Raw genomic sequence first — 13,998 nt, 5'->3', positions numbered from 1 at the left:
AAAGGAGTCCCCACCCACTGCCTCCCAGACGGAGCAAATGAAGACCACTGGACCCTGATGGGCACAGCATACAGGCATCAGCTGCACTTACCAAGCTGCAAAACGCTCAGCTCCCCATCAGCCTTGCTGGACACTGGCAATTGATTTTTCCTAGAAAAAAAGAAAATGTCAATGTAACAGAGGAAAATATAAACAGCAGAAAAGAATGCAGGGAGCACTGGCTGGGGGTTCAGGAGATGGGTTCTCTCTAGCCCTGGCCCTGCCCCTCATATGTGCCTTGCCCCAGTCACTCTCCCTTCTCTGAGCCACAGGTTCCATATTGGATGGGACCAAATTGCCTCCAAAAGTGCCTTTCAATTCTGTGTTCTCACACACACACACCAGCCCATACAGGGTGATAAACCCTGTAGTTTGACACTTGCCAAGAACCAAAATGCAAGCATATCTTGCTGATGTCATTATGATACTGCTAGAAAACACACACACCCACACCCACACACACACACACACACACACACACACACATGCACACACACACACACAAGTTCTTGTAATCACTGCCCAGATTTTTTTCATCTCATTCTATTTTATTTTTTGTTTATTTCCTTTCTCCCAGCTTTTTTGTAAAGCTATCAGCTACCATTTATAAGAAACCTCTAAAGTGTACCAAAAACCTATTCTGTGATTCTGATTTGTAAGTTCAGGTATGTACATGTGGAGCTTTCTAAAAATGGCCCACCTGTATTTTAGCTCTCTTTAGATATTTTTTCCCCTCCAGCATGCATCGATTTGTACTAGAGTAAAATCTTTTCTTTTAAAGAATGTATTAAAAATAACAATATTACATCACTCTCTGAAAACCCATTCACTACGTTAAAATGACAGCTCTTTTGAACGTGGAATTGAAATATATTTTCCTCCAACATCCTTGCAGGGTAAGATATGATTGAAGTAACAATCGTAATCTTGCCATGGTTCGTTCTATTGAATTGGCTTCCTCCTGAAGATGTATTGAAGGGGTGTGAGTGGAAGACCACGGAGGACTCACGGTACCAAATCTGTGAGCACGTACTGCTTTGGACTCTGGGTTTCTTTTTCTGGTTCCAGAACACAGAGCTCCTTTCCCCACCCTCCCAGGCAGCCCTAATCCTCCCCCCACTGGCTCAAGCCTATTTTCCTCAATTCAAAATGGCAAAATTCCTATGTCCCTACACGACCAGGATTCTGCGAGCATTCTCCTGGGGACTGGTAAAAGAACAAGCTGGAAAGAGCATTTAAGGCCTGAAGGGGCAGTAGAAGAAGGTGACGGAGGAAGCAGTGCAGATGCTGTGTCAGAGCCCCTCTTCCCCAGCCTGCAGCAATGAGAAACAGCATGCTCGTCAGAAGCTTCTGGAAGTGTACCTCTCACACCGCAACTGGCTATGCCACTGAAGGCTGAGGACCGGAGTCCCACCTTTATCTGTCCCTTCCATCACTCTTCCCTCCGGGGACTAAGGCAGAATGCCTCCCCCCTGCACCTCACTATCCGTTTCTGCAAAGTGACAACTGAGGCATGGTACTAAATGGCCCCTAACACCTGCCTTGAATCATTTCAAGCAGGGAACAGCAGGCACAAAGCCATCTCTGGACTACCCCGGAGAAAGTAACATCTCCCTTATACCCCATCTCTGTTCTCTGCCTCTTCATCTGTCACCCGAATCATTGGAATGGCCTCCTCACGGGTTTCCTGACCCCCAGTGTGATGCCCCACCCCAGACCATCTTCACATGGGTGTCAAAGGCATCTTTCTAGAAAGCAAACCTGACCGTGCCACAGCCTGGCTGAAGTTCTTCCAGGGTTCCCCATCGTCACCACCAACAACAATATTTATAAAAATGACAGCAATCATAGCAGCAAACACTCTCCGACTCCTTTGACTGTTCTAGGCACTGTGCTGAGTGCTGTGCAAGCAACAAAAGCCATCTGCTCCTCAGGACGGCCTTATGAAGTAGCCATTGTGCTGAGCCTCAGAGAAGTCCAGTAATTTTCCCAGTTACACAGCAAGCAAGTGGCAGCACAGGAATTTGAACCCAGGCAATGACCCCAAAGACAAAGGCAGCAACCACCACACATACTGCTTCCTTAAAAAATAAAATCCAGGATGGAGTGTCTGGCTGGCTTAGTCAGCGGAGCCCACGACCCTTGATCTTGGGGTTGTGAGCTCGAGCTCCACGCTGCGGGTAGAGGTTACTTAAAAATAAAAATAAATAAACAACATAAAACAAAACCCAGGCCCATTAGGGTGCCCTATGGGCTATCATGACCTGGCCACCTACCACTCCACCCTCTGCACCCTCACACTCCACGTGCATCTCCTGAATGCTGAGCTTCTCAGCCTCTGCCTCTATACCTTTTCATAAGCCCTTCCCTTCTGCTAGAATATACTTTGGCAAACTCATGCTAATCCCCTACAGCCCAAGTGGGATGCCACGTCTTTCTCAACTCCAAACGTGCATTCCTTCATTTCTTCACCCTCTCATTCAGCAAACGTGGCAGTTATCTGGCAGGCCAATCTCCCTGCCCAAAGGAGACCCGGGCATGCAAAAGGACGAGACATAAATTGCAATTTGACGTGGTGTAGTGGGCTGGACAACAGGCCCCAAAGATATCCTGTGAATAGTGCCTTATGTGGCAGAAAAGACTTTGCAGAGAGCATTTACATTGAGGATCTTGGGATGGGAGAGGGTATCCTGGATTACCCAAGTGGGAACGATGTAGAGGGAAGGAAGCAGAAAGAAATACGACCCGGAAGAGGAGGGGTGGTATCACACCAGAGGCAGAGGTTGGAGGGACGCGCTCTGAAGACGGAGGAAGGGTCACAAGTCAAGGACGTGGGTGGCCATGAGAAACTACAAAAGCAAAGAAACAGATTCTCCCCTGGTGTCTCCAGAAAGAACCAGCCCTGCCAACACCTTGACTTTAGCCCCAGTGGAACTGATGTCAGACCTTGATCCTCCAGAACTTAGTGCCATAATAATAAACTCATGTTGTTTTAAGCCACTAAGTTTGTGGGAATTCGTGACAGCAGCCACAGGAAATGAATACATACGGTAAGAGAAATAAACAAGGAGGGACGAAGGACCATGGATTTTCTGGGTCAGGTCTGTACCCCTCATGCCCAGCACCTGGTCAGGGCTCCATAAATGGGTGCTAAGTACCAGAGTGACCCTCACAGAAGTGAGGTGACTCACACAAGGTCACGCAACTTAGGAGTGCCCAAGCCAGCACTCAAACCCAGGTCGCTGGCTCCAAATGCTTTATTTTGTTCTTTCTTCTATCTCATGCTTCCTTCCCCTGTCCGGAACCCTCCATGGCTTCCCATGGCCCACAGGACAAAATTCAAACCTCCCAAGTGGTCCCCTTGGCTCCTGGGGGCAAAGCCTTGGAGGATGTGGGTGGCCAAGAGCCACGGTGAGAGGGTGGTGATGATTTTCCTGCCGCATAGGGTACAGCCAGGCCTCTCCTGGGTCATGGGACTTCCACCCGGAGCGCCATCCATCAGCCGCAAAAGCCCAGCTCAGATGCTTTGTGCCCATTTCCCATAGATCTCATCACCAGAGGAGACTTCAATTATGCTCACACTCAGGGAATGTGTTTATTGTTCCTTTCATGTGTCCCTTTGTGGCATAAGCATTGCAAAGTTTAAAAGGTCAGTTTAAAAGCATGTTCTTGCCTTTGAGTGAAAAGCTATTATGCAAAACAAAGACAAAAAGATAAATCAAGGAGTCAAAACACTTTTTCAAAATGTGATTGTGCAGATAACCCAGAGACATGTGTCAGAGTGTGCATCTAATAAATCCGCAGGAGCCGGGCTGTAGACACCCAGCTTGTCCGCTGTGTCTGAGGTCACCACTTCCTACCCAAGCTCCCTTTTGTGGCCCCGAGGGAGAAGCAAGGACCAGGGCACTGCAGGTGTTCAGGGCTACACGGGGCCAGGACTCAATCCCACATAAGTGAATCTTGGCTGGGTAGGAAGAGCTACTTGGAGACCTGAGTTCTCATCCCTTCTCTCCCAAACTCTGCATGCCCGCAGGCAAGTCATTTACCCTCTGTGGGCATCAAGTGCCTCATCTGTCCCTCAGGGGAAGCCTGAGCATGCTGGTCATTGCAGGACATGACCAGGTGCAGGGGCTCCAAGAAGCCTGAGGTGCCGGGTCACACTAGTTTTGAAGACGCTCTACTGCCTCCTCAGTCCCACATTCTCAATATTTCACTAGCTCTTAACATAAAAAGAGACGAGGAGATGCTCCTTCCTGAATGTTTGGTACTGGACACATGGCTAAATAAGTTATGGAGTACAAAAGAAAGGTGTCCCATGAGAATAAAGATATTGACCACTTACTATATATTCTATTTGATGAAAACTCAGAACCCAGTGTGAACGGAGTCCAAATTGACCCCACTCACGCGGCACAGGAATCCAGAATAAATAACATAAAATTTTCCTGAGCCAGTGATATCTTAGCACACCTAACTAAAGCAATGTAAAATTATCTGGTGGGGCACTTCTACAAAGCAGGTCATACAAGATTCCCCAGGGGAGACAGATTTTTTTTTAAGCCCCACTGAAAATATGCTCAACACTAAAAACTGGTAAATATATGAGAAAATCATGCATCATAAGTGAAAGCCAGATGACACAGCCAATAGGACTCCCAAGAACTTGAGATGATAGAACAACAATCTAAAAGAGACTGTAATTAGAATAGGAAGACTTTTTAAAAAGGAATGGAAATCAGAGGCACCTAGCTGGCTCAGTCAACAGAGCATGTGACTCTTGATGTCGGGGTTGTGAATTTGAGCCCCACACTGGGTATGGAGATTACTTAAAAATAAAATCTTTAAAAAAAAAAAAGAAAGAAAAAGGAATGGAAATTATAAGGAAAGACATAGACACTATACCAAAAGAATGAGCCATTTTGAAAAGTAAATACAATCATAGAAATAAAAAACTTATGGACATATAAGGATGGTAACAGATAACAACATAGGAAATTTACATAGAAAATGCCGTGAATCTGTGCTAGAGGAGGGAGTGAGGGAGGAAGACAGGGACAGGTCATGGACAGCTCTTCTCTGTATGACACCATCACCTAATAAATGTAAAAGGAATGAGAATATGATAAAAATTAGACAATCACCATTTTATAAACTCCTAATATGGGAAAAGATTATCAATGAATGGTAAAACCACTGGTTAAAAAGTTTTTGAGGAACAGGATAATCATCTAGTCTGAAAGTTACCGATTCCTCATTAATTGCAAAAGGGAAAATTTCCTTTATAATGATGGAGAGATTGGCAGGAACCACCTTAATGGAGTGATCCAATTTAGCATCAGCAGAAATCAAACAAGCTGACATTATGTGCTCCTGATGTGATGTAATGGGAAATACACAACATCACATATGTATTGTCCTTGCCCAAAACGTGTTTAACATAAACCTAATAATGAAACAGACATTATCTAGAATGTGGTCATTCCGTAAGACAACAAGACTATACGCGTGAAAAACTAAGAATAGAAAGGAAATTGTTTGAGATTAAAAGAGACTAGAGAGACATGACAGCCAAATGCAGGTAAACCTTGAATGGACCCTGGATTGAAACAACTAAAGCCTAAGAGAACGCTTTGGAGCCATGTGGGGGAAATCTGATTATGGGCTTTATGTCAGCTGATGTTACGGAAATTTCTTGGGTGCCTTAATGGTACTGTGGTTAGGCAGTAGAACATTCTTGTCCTTAGGAAATGCAAGCTGTGATATTTAGGGATGAAGTGCCACAATGTCTGAGTTTTACTTTCAAGGAAATCATCAAAAATGTATGGGTTACAAATATGCGGAGAGGGGAGAAGGGAGAGGGAGAAAAAACAAATGCGACAAAGTCCTAGAATCACTTAATGTAGGTGAAGGTCATATAAATGTTCATTTTTCCATTCTTTCAACTTTTCTATAGGTTAGATCTTCTTTAACATTGGGGGGAAACTTGGGGTAAGCTTAAACAGGAGATCAGATACAATGAAGAGATAAGAAATTACTAGGGGCCATCAGATGACATGATCTGGAATGCAACTCAATCCAAAGAGATCAAATATATGAAAGAGCAAAGAAGAGACATGGAGGGAAAAAAACTTTAATTCCAATGCCCATGTAAAAGGAGTTCCAGAAGGAAAAATAGAGGGAGTGTGAGAAAGGATAACTGCTAAGAACTTAGCAGACATAAACCTCACAGAAACCTAAGAAGCCTCAAATGGTACATGTGGAAATAAATATACTCCTAGAAATGTCATAGTGAAATGACCAGAATATTGACGACAATGAGAAAAATCTTAGCGGAAAGGCAGGCTATCTATAAACAAAAACTACTTTAATAAAAGACATCTTTAATATTCAAAATATTAAAGGTAAGGACAAAATGAAGACATTTTCAGAAAATCACTGAAAAAGTTTACCATCACAGACCTTCACTGAACAAACCACTCGTGGACTTACTTTAGCAAGAAGGAAAGTGAACCCAGAAGAAAAGAGCAGGAAGAAAGCAGTGGCGAGAAAAAAAATCCATAAACATGTAGATAAACCTAAATGAGAGCCGATGATAAAAAATTAATAACAATAGCACTAGTTAGGGGGTGGTTAAAAACAAAGGGATAACGTTAGACAACAATACACAGGAAACATGGGAACGGGAAATGAGCAACTGAAGCTTTCTAAAATCCTTGTATTTTTTGAGGGGGTAAAGAGATTGATTCAACTGAAACTTTAAGTCATTATGATAAAAAATATTTTAAGAGTTACTGCTAAAATAGTAAAAACATATTTATATAACTTCCAAATCAGAAAGCCCAAGAAGAAAAAATAAACACCACTTGATTCACAAGAAAGTGCCACTGTGGAAAACAGGTTGGCAGTTCTTCCAAAAAACTGAATATAGAATTACCACATGATAGACTTCTACTCCCAGGTATATACCCCAAAGAAGTGAACACAGGGACACATGTTCATAGCAGCACTATTCTCTATGGCCAAAAGGTAAAAACAACTCAAATGTCCACCAGTGGAAAAAAAAATGTCCACCAATGGATGAGTGGAGAAACAAATTGTTGTGTACCCACGCAATGGAATATTATTTCACCCTAAAAAGGCATGAAGTACTGACACAGGCTACAACGTGGAGGAACCTCGAAAACATGATGCTAAGCAAAAGAAACCAGAGACAAAAGGTCACATACTGTATGATTCCATTTATGTGAAATATCGTAGATTGGGAGTTGCCAGGGGTGAGGGAATGGGGGCAGAAATGGGAAGAAACTGCTGAATAGGAAGCGATTTACTCTGAAGAGAAGAAAATGTTTTGGAACTAGACAGAGGTGATGATTACCCAACATTCTGAATGTACTAAATGCCACTGAATTGTTCGCTCAAAAATGGTTACTTTTAAAAAAATAGGAAAAGAAGAGGAAGAAAAAAGATTAAAAAAAAAAAGCATGGCAGCATGAAAGTACAGAATACAAATGAATTCAAGTGTATCAGTAATTATAATAAAAGCAAGCAAATTCAACGGGCCAGTTCAAAGAGACACTCAGACTTTTTTTTTAAATAGCAATATGCTGTTTTGTGTCACAAGGTACGTGACACAAAAGGTGAACCATAAAGCCTGGAGAAAAAAATAGATCACTTGTGGGCCAACCATTTAAAAGCTAACGTAACTGATGCTGTACCATCAGATTAAAAATAGACTTTGGAATAAAAAGCATTATTAGTGGGGCGCCTGGGTGGCGCAGTCGGTTAAGCGTCCGACTTCAGCCAGGTCACTATCTCGCGGTCCGTGAGTTTGAGCCCCGCGTCGGGCTCTGGGCTGATGGCTCGGAGCCTGGAGCCTGTTTCCGATTCTGTGTCTCCCTCTCTCTCTGCCCCTCCCCCGTTCATGCTCTGTCTCTCTCTCTGTCCCAAAAATAAAATAAAAAACGTTGAAAAAAAATTAAAAAAAAAAAAAAAAGCATTATTAGTGATAAACCTACAGAATAACAAAAGGAAATTCAACAGGAAATTCAATAACAAAAGGAATTCAACAGGAAAATTTAACCATTTTCAACCTCTATAAAATGGGTTAATTACAGTCCTACCTCAAGCGACTGTGGTGGCAATGAAACAGGCTAATCCATCAAGTACTGAGAAAAGTGCCCAACACAGAACTGCCACATGCTCGCAAACACAATGAAACCTCAATTCCAAACACCTAAACGTATAAATACAAGTGCAAAACTATGAAATAAAATAACAAACAACTGCATCAGCCATGAGTCTGAGGCAGATCTTGGCCAAGAAAGGATTGAAGTATATTTTAACATTAGACAGTCCAGGAGCACCTGGGTGGCTCAGTCGGTTAAGCGTCCGACTTCGGCTCAGGTCATGATCTCATGGGTCTGTGTGTTCGAGCCCCGCATCAGCTCTGTGCTGACAGCTCAAAGCCTGGAGTCTGCTTCGGACTCTGTCTCCATCTCTCTCTCTCTACCCCTCCCACCCCTCTCTCTCTCAAAAATAAGTAAACATTAAAAAAAAAAAGAAAGAAAGAAAACCCAATAATGTAATTCACACCAACAGAGGGAAAAAATGGAAAACGATCTCAATAGATGCAGCAAAAACATTTGATTAAAAAAACTCATACATATTTTTAAAATAAAACCTAGCAAAGAGGCGCCTGGGTGGCTCAGGCAGTTGAGTGTCCAACTCTTGATTTCGGCTCAAGTCATGATCTCACAGTTCGTGGGATCGAGCCCCACGTCGGGCTCCGTGTTGAGTATAGAGCCTGCTAAAGATTCTCTCTCCCTCTCCCTCTTCCCCGCCCCCACTCAAAAAATAAATAAAGATAAACCTAGCGAGCCCAAAGGACAAGAAGGGTTTCGCTCTACTTGACATATATGTACTTCAACCCGACCAGACATCCTAACACTGAAGCCCTGGAAGCAGTAGCCAGCTGAGGATGTCACACCCCACGGGACTCGAAGTCTCCCAGAGGTGCACCAGAGGCAGTGCAGCAAGACAAGCGAGACCGACGAGCTGGCAGGGGCTGCAGAGCCCAGGTTTGCCGACACAGGTTTAACACCCTTGCTACTGCCCAACTCCCAGCAGCACCTCCTTTCAGGACTAGACGGTAATGAAGCAGAGAGCTATTCCACGGTCAGTGGACACAGAGGCACTGGACGGACAAGCCACAGGACCAGCTCGTACCAGAGAAGATGCATCGCTTCAAGTTGTGATCGCCTCTGAGTCTCAGCTTCCCTTTTGCCAGAATCGTCTTTGGGAAGCTACGAGGGCCCTAACACCTAGTGATTCCGGACTTCGGCTCTCGGGACCCACCCCTTCCCCACCTGCAGACACTCCTTGGACACAGGAGGGGGTGGGGGTGGGAGGAGAGCAAGTCCTTAGGGGGCGCCCTCAGAGGAACAGCTGTGTTAGGTTCTTTTCCTCACAGTGACCTTCCACAGCCTGTGCTGAAATAAAGCCTCTCCTTAAGGACTGAACTTCGGAGGAGTAAGCCTCAATGAGCCAGATCCCTGAGGGCCAGCTGATTTAAAAAGAATTAAAAAAAAAAAAAAAATCAAAGCTCTCTATAGAAAAAAAGACTCTTCACTTTCCTGCTCTCCAGTTCTCTTTGGCTTCCTACAGAGGCTCAGCCAAGCTCCCCCAGGTAAAGGTACAGAATCATGGTGACCTAGATTGGGAAGAAGCTTGGGGGTCACCCAGCATAACCTTGGTTTGATGGATGAGGAATCTGAACTCTGGGGAGAGGAAGGGAGCTCATCCAACGTCCCCACCGCCCAGATGCCCCCCGGGGGATCCATGTCCCAATCTTGAGAAGCCCTCTATCTCCCTGGGCAACCCAATCCACAGACACTTTTTAAATTAAGCCCTAAAGAACAGGAGGCCTCATGAAAGGTGGGGCTGTTGAGAAGTCATCCTGCGCAGGATCACAATGTTTAACCGATCTCAGTTTCATACCCTGCAGTTGCCAATTCCCAAACTGTTGACCTTCACTATATAAAAGGAATCTTTTTTTTTTTTTCCTTTCCCCCTCTCTCTTTTCTTTTTTCTTAAGGATGTGGAAAACTTGACTAGAATTGCCTGGTCTGACATTTCCTGTGAGAAAGCACTCTGCTTGGAATACTGTGAAAGCAATCTGCCTTAACAATTCAATCCAAATAAATTATCTTCCTGAAACTAGTGAAAAAAAGTTAATTGGGAATGGGGCTGCATACCCAAGTCTCTCTCATCCGGGTCCATGATGACGAAGGTTGGACAAAGATAGGGATCGCCCGGTGAGGACAGATCTGGGGAAGGGGAGGGGGCACGGATGGCCCCGCATCCTCCTGGAAAAGCCATCTGCTCAGCCCGTCTAGCTGGAGAGAACACACGTACTCCTGCCTCCTGGACCATTGTTCTTTCGGGGTGACGATTTCTCAGCTTAACTATCTTTCCGTATGTGCCCTTCCCCACAGGCTTTGGCACACACCCTTGATGAGAAGTGTGCAGAGCCAGAGCAAGATCTGAAACCAAGTCCAACATTTATTTCTCTTTCCTTGAGTCAGGCCGGATTCTGGCACATTCCAGAAACAGAGAAGAAATTTACCCAGTTACCAAGACATCAGACTGGGAGGGTTCCTTCAAGGGCACACAATTCACAAAACAAAACTGTACTAGGTGTGACCTTCCCTCGTATTATTCTCCCCTTCTCCCAATTGGCACAAGGCCTTAGCATACAACTGGTGTTTAATGAATGCCTCCTCTGAAAGCTGACAAGTTCTCAGAGTTCACCTAGATACGGCTCTTCCATCTGGAAGGGCTGGAAGGGCCAATCCAGACCATCTAACGTAATCCCGCAGCCCTGTCAGGGATAGGAGTAAGGTGGTGCAGAGCTTTTGCTAAGGACCCTGGCTAGTGGGCAAAGCCAGAAACAGGACTCTCATCTCAGTTCATTTTCATCTATCCCATGCTGGATATCGGAAGCACTGATTACACTTCCTTAAGACCCGAACGCATTAGGACAGGTTGACTGCTCTTCCCTTAAAGCCGCTCGCAGGGGCTTTACAGCTCTCCCAATTGCTATCTCTTGCCCTTCTCACAGGCTACACTCTCCTGGGTGTGGCTGAGCTCAGTTCCACAAGGAGACTGGTGCCCAGAGGCAGACGTTGCCCAACAGGAAGCGAAAAAGTGGGTAGAGCTGGTGTTACACCAGGGAAAGAAAAATATCCTCTTGGAGGAAAGTGGTCTCTATGAAGTGGATCTCTGGAGCATGGCCAAATTCACTGAACTATTCATTCACCTGAGCTATGCAGTTCACCAAGCAGAATGCTGCTAGCCCACGATCTCCCTTGGTCTTGTCTCCTCCCCTCTGCCCACCAGCACATGGCTGCACAGCTCAGCCAAACCTAGCCACCATGAGATGTTGGGTGAGGCCAATGACCACGGCCAGAGCTAGAGATGTGACATGGTGCCTGGCTCACGCCACAAGGGCCCCGAGGTGTGAGCCCCAGACTGCACACCCAGCAACTGGGATCACAAGCCTGCCTCTGATTAGGTCTCCCGGCCTCAGAGTGAGGACCCAATGGCAAGGCTCTACCAGAGACAGAGACTAGCCCTGGCCCTGCCCTCCCCAAGGCTGGTATAAGAGCCCAGGATGGAAAGGATTGCCTCTACAACCTTGGCCCTGTCCCAGGGAGTCTATAAAGTCACACTTGGCATTATAAAGGGGAAGGTTCTGACATGCCGCCTGAAAGACATTACATAAGAGTTGCCGCTGGTTTCCACCGTGGATTGGAAAGCTGCGTGGAGATGTTTACTTAGCTGCTAGGGGCAGCTGCTTTGGGGCACTGTCCCTGCCCTGTTACTGTCCTAGTAAAAGCCAACACATCCAGGGAAGGAGCTGTCCCAATGACAGAGGTCGACTTTCTCCAAGTCTCATTAAACAGTGATTCCACTTGGGTTCCGTGTGGCTAAATATGTCAAAGAGTGGCCTAAAACAACTTCTGCGATGAAGTATTTCCATTTTGAACACACAAAACTCTCCCCTGCATAAGCAGTAATAAAAGAGCCATGAGTCACAAATCTGAAACAATGCTGTCTGGGTGCGTTAACTTCTTCTCAATTTTAAAATGGAGAAATTTGAAAAAATAAAATAAATTTTAAGACACATAAAAATAAAAGAGAGAAATTTGGGTTCATTTCCTTTTAGAAAACCTTTAGAGTAGGTTTACACTTCAATAATTCTTCTTGTTGGAGCTCATGTCTTCCCCCCAAGTGGTCCTAGATGGATATCACCTTCCCTAGGCTTCTATTTTCCTTCCTGTTACATTCTAAAGCTTCTAAATGTTCCATAGTTTTGTCCTTACGATAAACATGATTTATCTGGGCGTTCAGATCGACTTCACCAAGCCCTTTCAAAGCATAGTTTTTCATCTAATTCCCCCCAGAGGCCTATGTGGGAAGCGGCATTTTCACAAACGAGGACACTGAGGCCGAGAAAGTTGGAAGTTGTCTGACACAAACCAGTTCCTGACACACAGGTCCATGGTCAAGTGAGGAAAACAAGCGCCGATAGAGTGCATCTTTCACACAGCGTTCGTGTTAAACGCCAGAATTTTATTTCAAGATTATATCTACATTTAAATTTTACGAAATTGTTTTTAACATTCCCACTTGGCCAGAAAACAAAATAACAACAACACCACACTGAACAGCATGTGACTGGCGGTGACGTTAACGGGGCTTAAGCTCCACGGGCCCTCACCTACGCAGACCCCTTCCCAGAGGCCCAAGCAATGTGCTGGCGTGGCCTTCTATTTTTATCAAATTTGCAAAAATGAGATACTTTTATATTCTTCGTCTTAAAGAGGCTGCCAAAACAGTTTACGTTTCAGGCTCTCCATGCTTGGACCTGAACCAAGTTGGTCCCCCAGGGTTCTGTTTTCTGTTTCCAACTTTGTTTTTATGTTGCTAACCTATGAACTCCCGGTGACCCACTGTACCAGATGTCTGACACCACAAGGACTCCTCCGACCCAGAGACCCTGTCATTGTCTTGGCCTCGTTCATACTGAGGAAGGCCCAGCCAAGACTGGCTCTCAGAACATCTCTTTCTCCCAGCTCACAGTGCCCCATTACAAAAGAGGAATCTTCAGGAAATTCTGACCTACTCTAAAAGCACAGAGAACAGGTTGTTTTCTGGAAATTTCTTAGAAAAAAAAAACGAGAAAGAAACATGCTGCTTTAAAACCAAGTTAGCTTTGCTAACTTTGAGCATTACGCCACTCACACACATAAAACCAGAGAGCTGTGGAATTTCCATGGGTGGACCAGCCCCAACTCAGGACGAGCACACCCTAAGCTAAAATTAGATGTGTCCCTGAGCCAGTTCGGCTGCTTCCCTGTGCCTCTTCTGGCAGCCATTTTCACTCGAAATGGGGTGTGAGGGTCCCTGGGTACCAACCAGAGTGTGGGTCCCCTCCCTCCCCACCTGCCGGAGTTACAGCCTCTGCCTCTAATGAAGAGTTCCCAGCTATTGAGCACGGGTGGTTTCTGTGCAGGAAGCCCAGCGGATGGGGGTATTCAGTGGGGAGCTGGGACACTGCCCAAAGGTAGGGAATCCACGCTGCAACTTGACGAGCGAGCACTAAAGCTGAGGAGCCCAGAGAACACCTCACACAGAAGTCAGGAAATGGGGACTTAGAATTTTAGCACAGGACAAGTATTCCTTCCCAATTCCTTAAGAGGTAACACATTAGTGTGAGTTTGTAAAAAGGTGGGGGGGGGGGGGAAGAAATGTAAGGAGCACAGTCTTTTCTACTTAACAGAGAAACTTCTGCTGAAGCAGAATGAAGCGCTTTGGCAAGGCTCTGGCTTCCCTGGTTTCTAAGGATCTGAATCCAAATAACACAAGAATGAGACTGAAGGCACACGCCCTCCAAAA

At 45.2% G+C, this 13,998-nt stretch overlaps 1 protein-coding gene across 2 annotated transcripts in view; it reads right to left on the bottom strand.

Moving 5' to 3' along the window:
• The window catches only part of MINDY4 (MINDY lysine 48 deubiquitinase 4), a 109,726-nt gene that overhangs the window by 59,107 nt on the left and 36,621 nt on the right, over positions 1 to 13,998 (bottom strand). For both annotated transcript variants that reach the window (XM_060632831.3, XM_078440865.2), the window contains exon 6: positions 92 to 150. In XM_060632831.3, the coding sequence (XP_060488814.1) occupies positions 92 to 150 (59 nt within the window). The remainder of the gene's footprint in view (positions 1 to 91; positions 151 to 13,998) is intronic.

This window comes from Panthera onca, chromosome A2 (assembly GCF_046562875.1).
Source record: "Panthera onca isolate mPanOnc1 chromosome A2, mPanOnc1 haplotype 2, whole genome shotgun sequence".
Classification (NCBI taxonomy): domain Eukaryota; kingdom Metazoa; phylum Chordata; class Mammalia; order Carnivora; family Felidae; genus Panthera; species Panthera onca.
Note: the sequence above shows the minus strand (reverse complement) of the source record. Positions and strands in the feature narration are given on the sequence as shown.